Source organism: Biomphalaria glabrata, chromosome 3, assembly GCF_947242115.1.
Source record: "Biomphalaria glabrata chromosome 3, xgBioGlab47.1, whole genome shotgun sequence".
Taxonomy (NCBI): Eukaryota; Metazoa; Mollusca; class Gastropoda; family Planorbidae; genus Biomphalaria; species Biomphalaria glabrata.
The window spans coordinates 15,495,778-15,515,475 of NC_074713.1; the positions used below are offsets into that span (position 1 = coordinate 15,495,778).

The window sequence follows — 19,698 nt, forward strand, 5'->3', positions numbered from 1 at the left end:
GGAATTCTCTTGTTTTACACTTTATGTTTTCTAAACACAGAATTCTCTTGTTTTACACTTTATGTTTTCTAAACACGGAATTCTCTTGTTTTACACTTTATGTTTTCTAAACACGGAATTCTCTTGTTTTACACTTTATGTTTTCTAAACACGGAATTCTCTTGTTTTACACTTTATGTTTTCTAAACACGGAATTCTCTTGTTTTACACTTTATGTTTTCTAAACACGGAATTCTCTTGTTTTACATTTTATGTTTTCTAAACATGGAATTCTCTTGTTTTACATTTTATGTTTTCTAAACACGGAATTCTCTTTCTAGGTTAAGATTCTGGAACAAATGTGCTGGTTAAACTAGGGTACACTAAAAATCCATTACACATTTTATTGTGATGTCTTTAAAATGAATTGAAACAAATGTCTATTGTCTATTACTGTTGTAAAAAATGAAAATATTAATTTAAGGTATAAAGAGCTAGAGTTGTGCTCTGGTCACTGTTTGTCATTGAATTCATTTATAAAAAAAAAAGGAAGTTTAATACATTTCTATAAGACACCTTTATGATATTTCTTAAAACAACTATCAGCAGACAATGTGGTTATTGGATGTGGTGAAATATAGATCATAGCTAGGACTTAGTAGCCATAGGAATTACGGCACTAAAACAAAGCCTTAATACTATGCTATTTCTACGCACGGAAGAACCAGAATATCATTCATTGTCAGCATCTGATAGTGTAATCAAAGATGCTTCTTTAAATAAGTAAAGACCATTGTGATTCAAATATATTTCTTTATTTCAATAGAGTTAATATGAAAAAAATATAGTCATAATTTCAAAAACACATGATCGTTCGGTATTATTGGAATATTATGGACTCAGCAATTAGTAGTCAAAACTAGACTACAGTAGTTTGGGCTGATACATTGGACGCAATGGTGTAAGGCCTAGACCATCAAGGTCAACGTAGAGTTCAAATAAGTCCATAAACTCTATACAGCCCTGTGAAACTACACACTAAGTAATATCTACACACAATGTAATCTCTGTGAAACTACACACAAAGTAATCTGTGATGCTACACACAAAGTAATTTCTGCGAAACTACACACAAAATAGTCTGTGAAACTACACAAAAAGTAATCTCTCGAAACTCACACAAAGTATCTCTGCGAAACTACACACCCAGTAATCTAAGGATACTGATTCCTTAAATATCCCATTACAATTATCTCCCTACTTCACCCATCCCTAGTATTACTGTAAGGAACATTTTATGGAAGACTTTATTTCAGTGTACATTGTTTTAATGCAAGACCTACAAGTACAATGGTTTTCAGAGTTGGGGCTCGCTTAGGCAGGTGGGCTGGCAACAAAAGAAATGCAGCATTCCCCCTAACCTCACCATAGCCAGCATGATTCTTTACTGCAATCTATTCATATACATCTAGGATGTTGTTATTGAATAAAAGTGCTGTCTTCGGTAGAGTAAAAAAAACTGATAAGAAAACTGAAAAGACTCTGATACATTTAAATCTGAACATTACATACAAAACTTGTGCTTTTTCTTTTTAAAATATTAGTAAGCAGTCTAGCATAAGCTTAAGCCCTTAGGTTGTTGGCTATGAGAAGCTGATTTAATTTAGATTAATGGAATAGTTTCTGTATATCAGAAATAAAGTCAAGATGAAGTTTAGAAAGATGACTAAGATAACTCAAAGGTATTAAAAACAATACCTGAAATTGAAAGCTGTTAAATGTTTCTTCTGTATGTATTACAATACTGTTTTCTTTTTTATTTCATCTATCGTGAAACTAGTATTTTAGAAGGGGGTCAATGTCAGCAAATAGAAATAATAAAAGATTTAATTAAAATAAAAGCACAAAGTTTAAGAATAACAACAAAAGAATGAATGTGCATACACTTTATATTTATTAATATAATGCATCAATATATTGCACCAGGCTACAGCATGAATAGTTCTTAAAGAGTAGATGACTCTGAGGCAGAAATGTTACCAACATTCAGTCAGCCAAACCTTTACCCACTGCAACATTTGCATTTCTTTGTATTGCCTCTGTTTGAATGCAAAACATCTTCAAATAGAATCTATATATATATACATTTCATCACTCGGCTTTTTGATTTACAAATTCAACATGCTTCAATAACATCATTAAAGCTTTGTTGTATTTAAGTGTCTATATTCTATTGGAACAAACAGAAAAGGCGCTTGAATTTTAAAATAAACAAATTATATTGTAATCCATCTGTTGCATTAATTTTAAAAATACAATATGCATGTGAACAAAAAAATTCATATAATGAACAACAAACCTGAGGAGCAAAAGTCACTTATTACTCAATCAGTTTCAATGTAAATTGATAACAAAATAATAATAAAATTATATTTTACTAGTTTTGATTCTTCAAATAAAATATTCATGTTCCATTAATGATACACATTTTTGTAAGATTGTTAGACCTGATGTTACTTTGTTTGGAACTAAATGCAAATAATAATTTACAATACTGCAATACATTAATCTAATTGCCGCTATAGTTTGAAATATATAACAGTAGAGCTAATTATTTCAGTCTATGGTGTGGCCTACACAGCTTTAGTGTGGCATTAACCCTAACACATTTGTGATAGAGATTCTGAATTGAAAAAAAAAATACTTTAGCATTTTATCCTAATTGTGAAGAATCTTTACAACTTTCTGAAATCATGCTAAATGTATGTCTTAATGATTTCATGTGATATCTAACCTTTGTTGTTGTTGTTGTTTTTTAGAATGCAAAGAATTAGTAAAAAATTTGTTTTATTCCTAACTGCACTATAAAAAATTAACAATTTGTAATTTGGATCACACACACACACACAACTCAGAAAATAGTCTGGAAGTTAACACTATTAATGAGATGAATGTAACACTGCATGTATGTATATAAATTAAAATAGTCTGGAAGGTTATGTTGGCTGCTTGGGAGAGAAGACAAATTTTGTTTTAGCTCCTTTTGAATATCTGCACTGAATAACAATTGTAAAAAAAAGTTGTTTTTTTTTTTTGTGTTTTTCAAATATTGGAATTGGAAACTTGGACAGTTGAATGATGTCATTAGGTGACAGTTGAATGAATGATGTCATTTGGTATTTCACATTTCAACTTCATCAAAAACTACAGACACTAACGAAGCAATTTTTGTTTAACTTCGTGTAACCATCAGCTTTGTCAACCAATGTTTTCTCTTGTTGGCCATCCTACCTTCCAAGCTAACTTTGTTAGTTCAACAGTTCTCATGTAAGACTTGTAAGTTTAAGGCAGTTTCTCATTTTACTTGCAAGACATTGATAAACTGATCTCAATTTAAAGTAAAAAAAAAAAAAAATCACCACATAATTCATACTAACAGTTATTCTAACTAATGATAATTGATTAACAAAGCAACTCATTACCAAAAATACAAACATTAACGAAGTGTTAAGAAACATTTGATAAATGGAGTGCACCAGCTTGTTAAACAAAAAAAGGTTTGGGGGGGGGGAGGGGCATATAAATACAAATCTCTGTGAAATATGTACAAAATGCATGACATTCTGTTACTGGCAATGAAAAAAACAATTTTTTTTTAAAAACGTGTCTATATGGCATCTTGATTATGTGATAATGGATTAGTTGAATGTTTATAATAATCATACAGCTCTCTTTATACATCAACCTTTGAACTTAGAAATGATTTTTTTTTTGGCTTGGGTTTTTTTTTAATTTGAAGTTACATTTATGTACAAAGAAAAAACACACACACACACAAACAAAAACCTTAATTCCAGTAATGCACTCAGGTTTATATATAATTCTTAGAATACTTTACAGCCATTATGTACATCTAAACTGTTAAGACTATGGCATAACAAACCAACTTCAATGGTCAACTGTGATTTTTTAAATTTTATGTATAGATCAATAAATAAATAAATAAATGTATACATATATATAAAGGTCTACTTGTAGACTATTACATTATATACACATAAGTATAATACAGACATATTATGCTTATGAAATATTAATTACTGGCTTTTTCATTAGCTTTTTCTGACACTAGAAATACTATGATTCATTAATGGGAAAGAAACACCAAAATAATGAAAGGTAGATCTAATTGCATCGAGACAAACACATACTTGGAGAAGTCTCTAACTTAGTACATACATACTTTACAGTAAAGCACTGATTTCACAAATAAAACATTCTATGAAATTTTAGGATCCAACTTGGAAAATGTTTGTATGCCATGATATTTTTGCTTAAAAAAACTTTTGTAAATACATATTGAATATCTATATATATCTGTATATATTTGTGCTAATAAAGATGATTAAATTTTACGGAAGTGAACTTCACTTTAAAGGGCCTGAATCTATTTGTAAATATTTAAATAAATGAACATTTAAAGAAAAGGTTATGGTTAAATTTTAGAGCTATAGTAATAATAATTAACAAAATGTCATCAAAATGTATTCTTAAATTGAAACATATGAATAGGCACATCCTAAAAACAAAACTTAATTTATAAAACTATGAGATTTTATCAAAAATACAAATGTGTAAATTTAAAAAAGTAAAGCTTTTGTTGTGAATGGTTATTAAAAATACATAGAGATAGATAGATAAATAGATAGATGCAAAGAATCTAACAGTAAAAAGCAGTCTTGTTTTTGAGATTAGGAAACAGAACACAACATTTTTGTATGAGTAAATATCACAAAATGTCACAGAGTATGAACAACAAATTGATCAAATCCAAAGAAAATTAACAAATACATCAATAATGTGTGGTGGTGTTCTTGTCAAATTGAAGATAGCATTAAATATTAAAATATTAGATTAACATTAAATAGTAATATAAATGTTAAATAATATTTTCCTCAAGCACTTCATAATTTGATAGTCTTTACAATAACAGAGAACTTTACTTTAGCTATATATGTCGGAGATCCAGCCACGAATATCCTTTAGACTTACTGGCCCTTAAGTTAATTTGAAAGAAAGAGTGAACAAAACATTTTCGAATTCATGCTGTTATAAAAAAAAACGTGAATAAAAAAAAAAAAAAAAAGAACTAATTTAAGCAGGTAAGACTGCAACTAAAAAAAAAATGATAATAGCAACAAAAAAATAAACAGATCATTATTACATAATTTGGTATCGAGACAAATAGTTTTATCCTTAACAAGAGAAAAAAAACTCTCTTAGCGATTACCTCTCTATTCTACAGTCATCTCAACTTAAGAGAAGGTAACTGAAGAACAACAATATTTCTTAGGCAGCTAAAGGAGGGAAAATGCCCATTGTTTCAACAAATTGAATTGTAGAAAAATATTTTAATTTAGCATTTTTTTCACACAGGCTAACAGCAAAATGTTTTCTTAGAACTTAAATAAAATAAACTTTCGTTTTCTTGTATGAATTCAATCACCTTACATCAACATTCATCATTATCATTAATAGAACCTTCAACTAGTGCACAATGATTTTTTAAAATATATAAGAATTGAACATTAATTAAAGTTATTGCCAGAGATGCTGTCAATTTGTTTACTATTAAGAAATGCAGAGGAAAAAGTGGAAAATTGTTGAGTTTGATGTAAATGTTGATATTTGCATTTAAACTAATGTGTAAGAAAAAAGCTACAAATTGGTATTTAAATAGAGTAGAACAAATTTGATTTAGATTATTCAACAAAAAAAAACCCAGAAAAATTAAACAACAGCAAAAAACTTTATCAAAAAAATTATGCAACAAAAAATAAAAAACCTAAAGATTAGTTCCTGACTGCAGTGAATAGAGAGTGAAACTAAATGGCAATGGGGTGAAATAATTCTCAAATATTGAGCACATATTAAGTATAAAGTAAAGCTGAAACTGAATATTAATAGTATTACACTTCTGGACATTTGCACTATAAATTTTGATATAAATATTAATCATTTGCCAGTCTGAATGTTGCAGTGAAGACTTGTATGCCTTCTGTGTATAACATCTGCATAGAGCCAAAAGGAACACAGCAGTTTGTTGTTTTTTTTCTCTCGTTTAGCACCAATGATGACAAAATTGCATATATTCATAAAAAAAAAAAAAAAAAAAAAAACTTTTAATATCAAGGGGAAGATTTGAGTGCATCATTTATGCAATGCCAATATTCTCTTTCATCATCTGTTTGTGTGTAATACTACTATCACTGTTCCTGTGGCCGCCGCTGCTGAGCTTGTGAGGGACCATGTGCTGATGGGGCTGCCCTGTGTGCTGGGCACTGCTGCTAGCAAGGCTGTGAGCAGAGAAGCTGTAGGGGATGACCTCAGTCCAAGAGGATGAGTTCATGTCCATGGAAGGAGTATCCCACCAAAATGTTCCACAGTAGTGAGAATGGATCCGTGGGGATGAGGGCCCTGGGTCAGACTCAATCATTTTTGGAGGCAAGTTATTTTGATTATCAGCTATTTTAAGGTGTTTGTTATTTACTGCCCTTGGGTTGGGTACACTTGTTGGAGTCAAATGATCTGTTATCGGTAAGGCCAGCTGGGTCTCTAAATCCAAATGTTCACTGTGCCAGCTGTAAGGCCGTGATGACTGAACTGATAACATCACATCAGCCTGACCACAAGATGACCAGCGACGTGGATCGGTTTCATGAGAAAGGCGAGTAAGCCTCGAATCAGTCGACCTGACTGTTGATGTATCATAGGAAGATCTAGAACCTGACTGGGATCGTGACGCCTGCATAAGTGTAGAGTCATTGCAGAGTGCCGTGATAAGGGGAAGTGAAATGGCATGAGATTGTCCCAAGATCTGCTTCAACTCAGGGTGAAGCATTGCCTTATTGCTTGACTGCTGACAGCTACTACTCACAGTATCTTCACATTTTGTACTTTTGTCATCCTCCCGGAAATAGTTTTCTTTATTTTCTTCATTTTCTTGCAAGTCCAGTTTATTTATAGTCTACAAAATAAATACAAAATGATTTTAGAAACAAATTACATTATAATAAAAAATAAAGCAATAAAAAAATGTTTGACTTTCTGTTCTGTACAGATTATGTCAAGTTAAGTTCAATGTATGAAAGAAAGAAAGGAGTAAGCTAGCAAGGTGTAAAAAAATCAGCTACTGAATTAAGTGGATTCAGCTGTTTTTTGTTGGTTATAATAGATACAAATTAAAATGAGTGAAGCCCCTTTTTACTATGCTTATTTGTATGTTAAATTTGTTTATGGTCTCTTGCCATAGTAGGTTTCATTAAATCTAAATAACAGAGGAATAATATAAAAAGACATACCTGTTTAAGGCTGGATGTTTTCTGGAATTCTTTGTTACCAGCACCATGAGGATAACATTCCTGAAGATTGCTCTGAATACTTTGGTGTTGTAAAATTTGCTGCTGTTGACTCTGTTGTTGGTTACCTGAAAACAGCAGCTTTTGGTAGACTTCTGGTCTGAGGCTTGTTTCCTTTGTGGAGAAGCCTTCCTGAAAGTGGCTTCTGACTGACGCCTGCTGATCAATAAAATGGACAGATCCTTGTTGCAGAGCAAGACGATAATGTTCAGTGACTGATTTGTTAACAGGCTCGTTTTGCAGCGTAAGTTGAGGCTTGTTTTCTTTAACAGGTTGAGGGTCAACAACAGACTTAAAATCTTTTGTTTTATCAGCAGACAGTAAAGTCTGGTTGACCTGCATAGTTGTTGCTATGCTTGAATATAAATCAGGTTTTGTAGACTGCGGTCTTCTCTGAGGTACTGGAACTGCATACTGATCTCTGGACCCCACTGATGTCTTCAGAGCATCTTGGTTATATTTTGAGCTCTGCTCTGGGACTTTATTCGGCATGGTATAGGAATTCCCATAGAGTTCAGAAAAGTTTGCTCTGGGTGAGTTCAGGAGCATCATCTTCTCATTGTGCTCATACTCAGAAGTTGGTGGAAATTTAAATGCCTGGGGCACTTCACGGGGAGAGCTTCCAGCTTTTAAGAGCTCTATATTCTCTTTACCCACGGGTGTGTTCTGCAGTCCTAGAACAGGGGCATCATTAGTGGCACCCAAAGGTGTAAAGATTACTGAAACAGGTGATGATGGATTGATGGCTTTAGCATGGTTCAAAGCAGAGCGGGTTGCAAGAGAGAAGTTGGTAATGTTACTACTTATTCCAGCCTTGCCAGGTTTACCAATGTGACTAGATGTTGGGAGTGTTCGGTGTTCTGATGGAGGAAGGGACAAGGGAGCCAGTTTGTCAGAACCTATCAGAATACCAGACACAGAGACAGCACTATCCCCAGATGTGTTCCTATCCACAGAAGACAACAAGGAACCAGGCAAAAGTTTGCTGGAGCTGTCCCTCTGACCACTTCTTCTTATACCAGTGTAAGGACTGTTATCATGAGTTGGAGTTGTTGGTGAGGGAAGTGACAGTCCACCATGCCCCATGAAGTAGGCAGCAGTCTGCGAGTGTCGAGCACGCCAGCTTCCATTGCTGCTGGTAGGTGACAGCTCTTGTGGCGATATATTTTCTGAGGTGCCAATATCAAGACCATGAAGACTTGGACTAGTTTTATTGCTTTGAGGGCTTTGTTTAAAACCTGTTCAATTAAAAAAAAAATAAGATAATTTTACTGCTTTTGGGCCTCGAAATTTTTTTATACATTTAATATAAAATTAAATAAACTAATCATTTATATTTTAATTACATGCACAGGCAAAAGTGGAGGCACTGTGGTTGAGCGGTAAAGCGCTTGGCTTCTGAACCGGGGGTCCCAGGTTCAATTCCTGGTGTAGACTGACTTTTAATTTTGGGATCCTTGGGCGCCTCTAATGGGTACCCGACATAAGTCGGGGAAAAGTAAAGGTAGTTGGTCGGTGTGCTAGCCACATGACACCCTTGTTAACCTGCCCTATAGATCACAAGGTCTTCAAGGGGAACATTACATTACAGGCAAAAGTGGTGCATCTTGCACTGTCATTTTTGTAATCAATTTGGCTGAAAGATAGAAAATAGTGTTTTATATCATTTTTGTGTGAGTCAATTGTTAAAAAAATAATATTGAAAGAAACAAAAGGTAATGCAACTTAAATTACCATTTTTGGGGTTAATAAAATAATTTCTTTTCAAAACTTCAAGAGAGATTCCAACTTTTGTGAGATTCAAATATATTGATGTTATCAAGTCTAATAGCTCAGTATAAAAAATTGAGCTCATTTAGACTACAGTTTTATAAAATCAGATTTATAACAATAGTTTTATCTAAAACAACATGGCTCAATATGACTTGTTTGATGACTCCATTAAGTGTTGGTGCAAGATTGTTTAATTACTGATACTCACTAGATAATAGTTGAAATTTTGATTTCATTTGACTTGGGGTGCTGGCCATTGCAGACCTAGGTGGACAGTCTATCATAATTTCTTTAGTGTGATCTATCAGAAATAGAACAATATCAACAAATTAACTTTCCATCTATGGTTATAGCCATCAACATAAGCCTTTTAAAAAAGAGCACTATTGAAAGTCAAGAAATAAAAAATAGAAACCCACCATCTCCATCATCAAAACTTATTGCCATACGATCGCTAACAATGCCACTTGTAGTGGTGGAGCTGGCGTCACTGATGAGAGAGAACCTCTGGTTGCTGCCAGCTGCACTCAGGGACTTGCTGGGGCTGTGCTGGAAGTGACTCCTATCTCTGGAATCACTGTATATGTAGGATTCTCTATATCTTTTTTGATCTGAAACAAATTTGGAGAAAAAAATGTTATAATATTGGTACACTTGTTGTAAAGAGGATCTGTTAACACTGAACTTTATTTCTAGCAACACATGTTGAAAGCTAAGTAGTTTCAGAAGCTCTAAATAACTATTTGCTTATTTACTAATTATCAGATTATTATTATTTCTCAAAGCAGCAGATTTCTAAATCAAAAGTCTTCTCTTTTACTGAAACTAATGTTTACCCTTTAAATTGTGTAACTCTAAAACTGATTGATATTAATCTAATCTAATATGATCTTGTTAAAAGAAAATATATTCAATAGTTATAAGTATATGAGATTTAAGAATAGATTTAATTAATAACTGAATCTTTTATATTCATGCTTATACTATTTGTCATAAGTATGTTAGGTGTGGATTGAGATTGCACTGGAAAAAAAAATCACAAATATCCATTACCAGCTTTGCATTAACAAGAAAAAAATAAAAAAAGCTTAGAGAAAGAGAAAGAAAAAATAAATCTACTATGTAGCAAATGAAACCAAACTGTACTTCATGAATAAAAACCGAGAAAAAGTCATTAAATCATTTTTGATTTTACAAAGAGTGTATAGAACTTACCTTCATTATCCAAATGCTGAATCTCCATGAGCTTTGGTTGTATGGCCATTTGAAACATGTGAGTGCCTCTACAGATGCTAAGCAGGTATTTTGACTTGATGTCACAGTCAGTGTAGTACATGTATCTCCTACCACCAGCACTCTGCACGGAGCGAATTTCAAACTTCTTTTTCTGATTGATGAGATGAAAGCAAGGTCAAATGTGAACAATAAAAAAAAAATAATGTACACATATTAATAGAGCATTTAAATAATAATGATAACATTTTTAAAAACATTTTTGCTAGCAGCTTTAAAAAAAAATATTTATTTAAAAAATGAAACATTTTTTTTTATTACATGCATATTTCTCCTCAGTTTAGAAATAGTTCATAAAAATTAAATTAATTTAAATGATACTCACATCAAAATACAATTTGCCAATGTCTCTCCACAAAAAAGTTGATATGTGATTTTTATATCCAGCATCATCCTTAAATAAGGACATTAAAAACATGTAAGCATTTACCTCAAAAGAGGTTGGCTATAAAACTGGACATCTTAGATATTATTGTATTGCAAATAGTGCAATATAAAATACATCTTCAGAAACTTCAAAAACATTTTTTACTGGTATCACATTAAGCACAAAGAACACGTAATACAAGCAGAATATTCAGCAGATCTATCAAACCGAAAAAAAAAATCTATGCATCTTTACTACCTACTGCCACTTCATAAATATCATTTATTTCCCATGCACTTGACTCTTCCTTATAGCTATACCATCTTCAATAATCTTCTGTTTCACCCCCCCCCCCAGCCCTAACTTCCACTCACTTAACAACCCCCCCCCCCCCTTCCCATTCATGCAGTGTCTACTGGTCATATTTTTTCTACTTCATTAGTTAACCATTCATTCATTGTTTTCCCAGAAGTTGGCATACATTCATTAGCAAAAGAGTATTGATTTCTAATGATTTTATTTGCAATCATACAAGCTGTTTTCATGATGTATGACATTAGCAATTAAACTTTTTAAATTACTGTAATAAATTTGGGGCATCAGTCAGATTATGAATATGATAATGGCAGGGTCTAAAAGATGTTATTTTTTAAAACATTTTGGTGACCATGGTAACTAAAGGAATGATACAAAAACAAAAAGATGATACTAATTAAATTCTAGTAACTAGTTGAAATTCAGTTTTTGAGGTAATATAAAGAAATGACCAAAAAAATTTTTTTAGAAGGAAAAGGGAGAGAGAAGGGGGGGGGGGGTGTGTGTTTGAATATTCTTAACATTATACATAGTTTACACTTTTGAGATTTTAATTTTTTAAAAAAAAGGAGGGGGGAAGAGGAAGCTATTGAATTAATCAATAAGCAATTTAAATATATATAACTTTCAAAAAGAGCCATCAATGACTTAATAATAAAAAAAATGTTTAATGCTAGTGTATTCAATTTTAAAGAGTTTATTTATTCCTTGAATTCTAAAAAACTAGAAGTTAGTTTAAGTCAACTTACTTCATAAACCTCAACACCTTTAGCACAAACAGCCAACCAGGTATTTAAAGCTTTGTCACTTTTACGTTTCTTAACAGTATAAAAATGAAGATTGTGAGCCCCTGGATGCAAGGAAGCATTCCTGATGTAGCGCAACTCTGCATCATTTTTAGTCATGTTGTGCAGATCTCTGTGTACAGTGGGCAGATGACGAGCTAAGTAATCAGCACCATGTCTGTCCAGCATCTGGGGAACAAAGAAAACAAATAGATGCCAGAACTCAAAGAATAATCATCAAATCCTTAAAATATAAGATAATATACTGAAAGCAACAATGACTTCCAGAATGCCAAAAATGTCTGTGCTCTATCATGGGGATATGATGGCAAGACTGCTCTACAAATAACTTTATTCTTGCAAATGCTGGTATGGACAGTATAGAGGGACTGCTTATACAGTTCAACAGCTACACTACGCAGGCCAAAAATCTCATATGGGGATTGACTGTATGCCAAAGGCAAAGGTGAGCTGAAAGGTTGTCTGTGTAACAGAAGTGCACCAAAAACCCTTCAAAGACCAGCTTAGGCACCAGCTTGCTTTAACTGGCATAGAAGAGAGCACTTGGCAGCAGGGGGCTTCCTAATGAGACAGCTAGAGATTTATTAAAAAGGCAGCAGGATACACATTTGAGACCATAAGAAAACAGATGTAGATGGCTAAAAGAGAACCTAAATTGAGTTATGTCTGCGCTGGATGTAGAAAAATATGTAGATCACAACTTAGACTGCGTAGCCATAAGAAATACTGTACTCCTCCTTATCTTTGGACAAAAAGACAAGCATTTTTTTTTACAAGAGAGACATTAACATAAACATAAATGTACAATATACTACAATCCATTAGAAAAAAAACATTTTCTCTTGAATTTTATCTAACTGACTGAAAGTCAATGCATACTTGCTAGCTATTTTGCTATAGTCTATTCTAGTTCCTATTAAATATCTGCATAATACATGTTTTAAGTAATTTGTTGCACATAACGGTTCAGTAAGGTTATTATTCCTAGAAGTGGTAATGGATATAAGCACTCCAACGCCAATAAAATGCTTTCAATGGTATGCGTCTCAAACAGCCTCTGACAACCAGTCCAACTCCTGGCTATCACTTGTGGCTCATATATTGGGTCATATTGGGTCCAGGGAAACTGCTATCACTAACTGGAGAAGAGGAAAGGCGAGTAAACCAGTAAGCTTCGAGAAGGAGTGGCTTGTAAGCCTTGGCCACCTAGAAGTAAAACTCTGAATTCAAACCTCTATTGCCTTGCAGTTTTATCCAAACATGGGAAAGGCTTAGGGAGCCAACCCTGATGAAAAAATCAGGAGGTGTAGACATTTAGGCAGCTTTCACCACACAAGTGTTACACCCTGGCATAGCCTGCAGCGACGCTGATCCCAACCTGTATCAACACTTGCCATTCCTTTGGACAAAGAAAATATTCAAGATCCCAACCTTACAAAAGCTGGTATTCACTTTAATGAACAATTACCCATTTAGGAAAATAAAGAGCAGGGTCCAAGTATCCAGTTCCATGTTTCTCTTGAATATAGTTTCCAAAATCTGCTTGCAGAGCATACCCTGCAAGCTGAAAGCACTTTTCTTCATTATAAAGATGATTGTATTGAAGCACATTGTCCTTAAGCTGTAAGTAATACTGATGTCTTGTTACTTTCTCTCTGAATTAAAAAATTTAAAAAAAAATTGTTTTCAGCATAATTTTTAAAAAACTTGTATTCAAATTGTCACTAAAGCAAGAAAAACATTTCATTTTCAATTATTATTTATGCTTCACAAAAAAAAAATTTAATCACAAGATATAATTTCATTTGATTTTTTTTTTAATTCATTTTGCTTTTAACATAATTCTTTAAATAATTAACAAGTTTACAAAAACTATAAAAAATGATGTTTTAAACTAAAAAGAAAAATAATCATACCGTAACAAAATGACTTGATCAACATAGAACTGGACTCTAAACCATACATTTATGAGAGCTTTACCATCACCATCTAGCCCCTGAACAACACAAGAGTAGGATACATGTTGGTGTAAACCAATGTTTTTAACTTATCAGTTGTAATTAACATTGAGTACATACAAATGTATATTGTCAATATTAGGATAAAATATGTAAAAATAAATAAGTTGTTTTCAATATGCAAAATTTTGCTTTAGTTATTAATTTCCCCTTAAAAAAAAGACATAGCATAACTTGTGAATATATTATAATATCATTTTTTAAACAGATTTTGTGGGTGAATAAACAAGACTTACTTCTCCTGAGCCTGACTTCCACTGTTTAGGTGCCAACTTGTGAATTTTTTCATCCAATAATATAAAATTATACTCATTGTCTGGTAGAAAAAATAACTTTTCAGAATTTGTGTCAAACCATTCAAAGTAAGCATGCATTTTATACATACATGCATTTTCAAATATATCTCTTTAATAAAACCTTACCAAAGGCAGCTCTAAGCTAATAGTTTATAAAAATATAAATACTAGTAAAATGCATGAATACCTCTTTTAAATGCCAGTCCAAAATATTCTGTTTCTCGCAGACTAAGGTGCACTGCCACCTGGTTAAAAACTTCCTGAAACTTTGATTTGACATCCACATAGACAACATGCTGGTCACCATTCAGCAAATGGACATTGACCAACTTGCGCTTTTTTCCAACTGATCCTACTGCTGCTGGTTTTGCAGTCATGGTCACACCTCAGCTTGGCATCAGGACGCTATATGGTGCGTCCATTACGAGAGCAGTGCTTTAACCACCTGAAAAAAAAATATTCAAAATGACATGATCGATCTGTGACTCCATGAGTCAGAACTTCTGTTGCATTTGAATTGTTATAAATCCATTATATGAGAATATATCAAGTAAAAATGAAATAAATTGCCATTGTTTACAAAATTAAGTTTTGACATTACATGACAACATTTCATGCTCAAAATAGGACTTTCATATGTTTTCATGTGTGGTCACAAGATGTCTTGCTGAAGACAATCAAACCCATTACAAATGTAATCATAACAAATTTCTAGCAAAAATCATTTAAAGCAGTTTTAGCCTTGAATGTAAGACCACTGCTCTACTGCCTCACACACTATCATTCTGTCCCATCCCTTCTTTATTTAACTCTATTTTACATGCCTTCTTCCAACGGGGAGGGATAGTGTTTTGTAGATGCCTGGAGTATGAGTTTCTAAAGCTCATATTGAAGGATACTGCTAAAGCACTTACAGTGCTCTCTAGACCCTTCGCTGGCTAAGTGAAGACCCAAGGTAAATTTTTTTTGGTCTGGGACGTTTGAGAAACAATGAATTAAAAGAAATTCACCCATATTATAATATTAATTTAGAAATTTAGATCAAACTTGTGTGCAAAAAATTGTTAAACAGTAAAGAAAAGCAAAAACAGACAACTTTAGTCTAAGTACAGATTAAAACAGACAACTATAGTCTAAGCACCAAGTTACTGAAGTATGGTATACATAACAGAAAATAATAAATTAAAAAAAAATACATTAAATTAATAGTCTTCAGATATAAAAGCCCATGCTTTTATTATCGTATTGTATTACATAAAAGATTTATTCAATAATGCCCTGTAAAGAAATTATTAAGTATCCATATTGCCTATAATTAGATAAAAGTCAAGACTATGACACATCATTTATTTCAAATTACTCCAAGAAAAGAACTAACGGTTGAAAAAAAAAAACACAACAGTAAAATGCACATATGGCAATAAGGTTTACTCATTAAGGTAACAAGTCATGTCAGATGACCAAAGCAGAGAAATGACCACAAAATTGTTTCAGGTGCATCTTTTTATTTAAGAGTGACAGAGTTTTGCACATATATGTAACCCAGTGCCTAGGTTTACCAATATAAATTTATTTTACAAGTTGTAGCTCTAAAACTATGGTTCTGTCAGCAACAATATTAAATGCTAGTCATAAGAATGTGTTTCATTCAAGCATGTAATCCACTTACAATATAAAGCAGTAAAAACAAGTAAATCTCAGATAGTAAGAAAAAAAGGTTGAAAAGGAATTGTCCAGAACCATACCCAATCAGTTCTTCATTTGGATATTTAAATAAATCTATAGAAAGTCACAAGAGTCTTAATTATTAATTATATCAAGGTCCTTAATGGTAAAGAAAAAAAAAACGGCTTAGTGCTTCAATAGATCAGATGTCATCCACAAGCGTGCACAAAGTATGGTAAATCACACAAAAAATTAAAATGGAAACAATTTTTTTTTTGTTATTTTGTTTCAAAATTTGAAAAAGTTACATATTTTTTAATTAAACAATTTAAAAAAACTATCCATCAATCTATTAAAAGTCTCTAGTTATGACTACTTTTTCAGTAAGAAGAATGAAGATACTACTAATAACGATTTACTAGTTATAATAATAAATAGATCTAGACACAAGGTTATAGATAAATAAGATGCTATAAAAGATGATCATTATAAACAAAAATTTTTTAGAATTAACATTAAATTTCACTATACTGTTACTGTTCGTCTCTCAGCATGGAAAAGGACCCCCCTCCCCCCCCCCCCCCCATCCCCAATCTAAATAATATTAAGACAAGAGTACAATGTGAAGTAGAAAAAAAAAATCTCAGGTAAATAATGTACAGACTAAAGAGAGAGACAGGGGATGTCTGACCAACAGCATTGCCATGACGTCAATCACAAACAAGAAGGGAGATACAGCAATGAAAAGAGTGATAAGAAATTGTTATAATTAAGCTGGTGGAAAAAGAAGAAACTATAAAATATGAAGGCCTAAAATGGCTAAAATACATCTATATACATGTCCTGTACTATACAATGTACTAAAAACAGTTCTGTATGGCATAAAGGGGAATAATTATTTTTTGATAGCAGTGATTTAAAAAGGTCTGTTGTATATCAAAATAATGATTTGACTAACGAAACAATAATATTTTGCTTTTGTGTTTTCAAACGTGGTAACTACAACTTAGATTTATTTACCGAAAAACCTTTATTTTATTTAAAGAAAAATAAACAATGAAAATACATTGCAGGAGAATTTTATAAACAAATGTTTCTTAATTGCTCAGTTATGTCCTTACATTATTCAGCACTGAAGAGATTGTCCCTAGAGTCTAGATAAATAGATCTATATAATCTAATAATTAATCCTAGGTAGATCTATATAATCTAATAATTAATCCTAGAAAGATAGATCTATAATCTAATAATTAATGCTAGATAGATTGATAATCTAATAATTACATCCTAGATAGATCTAATAATCTAGTGATGGGCAAACTTTTTGAGGAAAAAAAAATTTGTCAAGCATAGTTTTTAATTAAGAAAATACATAAATTTAGTGTATTAGATTTAATGAAATCAAAATGTAACCAGAGTGAAGCTATGAGTGTTTTGATAATAATTCTTATCAGTTTGGACGTAATTATTAAAATTGAACTGACGGTTCATCCATCAATCTATTTCTGACATAGCTGCTCACAAATATATTAGAATATAAAAATTTATCAAAATCTTTGAGCATTTGGAAATTTTTCAACAAGCTACTGCAGACATCTAGTTTGGATCATTTAGAAATGTTTGAGATGATTATAAATAGATAGAAGTTTAATTATTTCAATGAATGATTCTTTTTGGAGACTTTTGACTTTTTTCTTTAACAATTAATGATGGATGCATAAAGAATGTTATGTTCTATAGTGAAATGTTCTGAAATATTATTAAGGTTTTTATAAATGGTCTCTAGGTTTCATTGCAAATTCAATTAAAATTGAGAAAAAAAGCACTACCAAATCAACTCATCTTAAGAAACACATTTAGAATCAGCTCGACCTTTATTTAATTTTATTTATTTTTATTTAATAGTTAGATCTAGATCTATAATTAGCATGTCATGTTTTAATGCAATTTTTTAAAAAGTGAAGTACCTCACTCAGACTTTGTAATCTATGGAACGGATGATATAAAGGTCCTCATAGAACAACTTTCAGTGAATCGTAGTTTATACTCCAAATGGTACATCTGGTATTGAAAACTGTTACATTGTGAATGACATTTGTAAAAATTTGTTATTTCTAATCACTATTACAAAATGTTGCAAGCTGGGATGGGGTTAAACTTAAACATTTCCTGGAGGCCGGACTAAGCCCCCAGGCCATAGTTTGCCTATCACTCTTCAATCAAGATTTGTTTATATTAATTATATTTTCTATGTATTATGATACTAATTATTACTAGAGTCTAGATCTAGGCAGGACTCGATCCTGGTGAGTATTCATTTATTCAACCATTCACTATTCGATTAATTATTAATTATATATCTGATCTAAAGTCTAAAACTATAAGCTATCTAGCTAGACCTATAAAGTTAATAAAGTATAAATAGATCTATAATCTAAACTTAACAATAATACTAGAGATTAATAGTATAATAATGCTATAATAGTAATACTAGTTTAGTAGTTGTTACTACTGAGTATTCTAGAGCTAGACTAGACTCTCTATATATTATTAATATATAGAATTATAATAATATAAGAATATATTAGACTAGACGTCTATATCAATCTATATAGTGACTATTCTAGATGTAGATAGAAATAGAATTGATAGATCTAGATCTAATATCACCTCTAGATTAAATTCTAGATCTAAATTTATATCAATCTAGATCTAGAATCTAGATTAAAGGCCAATCTAATTATCTATCATATTAAATAATTAAATCATATAGATCTACTCAAGGCTCCAAGCCCAAGCCACACTTGCCGTGCCGCAATGTTTTCGCCTTTCCTTATACTGCCAGTCAATCCAGGTCAAAATAGGTTCCTTTTCTATTATTAAAAAAAATAAATAGAATACAGAAAAATATGATTATGATGTGTTTTTTGCTTACTAAAACACTAGACTAGGTCACTAGATCTATAATTATAGACCAACAGCCTTTTCATAATGAAACAAATGTAATAATTGTCTATGTTCACCTGTCAAACACCTTATTATAATCCAAACTGTACCGTAAAACAGTAGAGTTAGTTCCACAAAAACTACTCGGAAACTGTGCTAATGAGACACAAAATTCTTCACATTCCAAACCTCTTTGTATGGTTGTTCAATGTTGCTTGACCCCTTTAGTTACTCTCACAAAATTGTTTGTATTTGTATAACCATATCATCGTTAAAATGAATAAAAGCAATAAATATAAAGCAAATATATTTTATTTATATTAGAACAAAAATGCAACCTTTATAATAAGATATGCAATAAAGTTAAATTTTTGCTATTCACATTGTATTTTAGAGGTTTTGAGAGTATGCTGTATTACACGGAGACCACCACGACCTATTTTTTCCCTACACTACAGGATTCTCTCTGTATGCTACCAACCACTAAATGATATTTTCTATTTATAGCTGCAAGTTAGACTGGGAGTTTTCCGGTTTGTAAAAAAAAATATGCATGAACGGCACACAACAAAAGCACTTGGATGTAGCTGGGTAGGCCTACTCTATGCTGGGTGTTTTGATTTGAAACTATGAGTGTGTGTGTGTGTGTGTGTATGTTGTTAAGGGGTTCAAATGTGGGTCTGGATCTAGATATGATTGGTTAGTTAACGTTTGATAATGAGAGAAAGTATATTTAAGATGAAATTGGTAGTAATTAGGCGTATATATGAAGCAAAAAAAAAAAAAGGAGGGAGGGTGTAAATAGGACTTGGAGAAAGGTTG

The 19,698-nt window shown here is 31.9% G+C and overlaps 1 protein-coding gene across 5 annotated transcripts; it reads right to left on the reverse strand.

Annotated features, from left to right (window-relative positions):
• Positions 1–1,910: 1,910 nt before the first annotated feature.
• On the reverse strand, positions 1,911–19,085 carry LOC106051673 (uncharacterized). Of its 5 annotated transcripts, XM_013206878.2 has the most exons (13): positions 18,954–19,085; positions 18,739–18,803; positions 14,453–14,710; positions 14,206–14,285; positions 13,868–13,947; positions 13,420–13,606; positions 11,895–12,119; positions 10,789–10,857; positions 10,386–10,557; positions 9,590–9,781; positions 9,379–9,471; positions 7,341–8,635; positions 1,911–7,006 (listed from the first exon to the last, which is right to left on the reverse strand). In XM_013206878.2, the coding sequence occupies exons 3-13, from the start codon at positions 14,640–14,642 to the stop codon at positions 6,194–6,196; spliced, it is 3,396 nt and encodes a 1,131-aa protein (XP_013062332.2). In that variant the 5' UTR covers positions 14,643–14,710; positions 18,739–18,803; positions 18,954–19,085; the 3' UTR covers positions 1,911–6,193. The 5 variants fall into 5 exon arrangements, with proteins under 5 accessions (XP_013062332.2, XP_013062334.2, XP_055879612.1 ...); XM_013206880.2 differs by lacking the exon at positions 18,739–18,803; XM_056023637.1 differs by lacking the exon at positions 18,739–18,803 and having other exon boundaries at positions 18,987–19,078.
• Between the last annotated feature and the right edge of the window lie 613 nt (positions 19,086–19,698).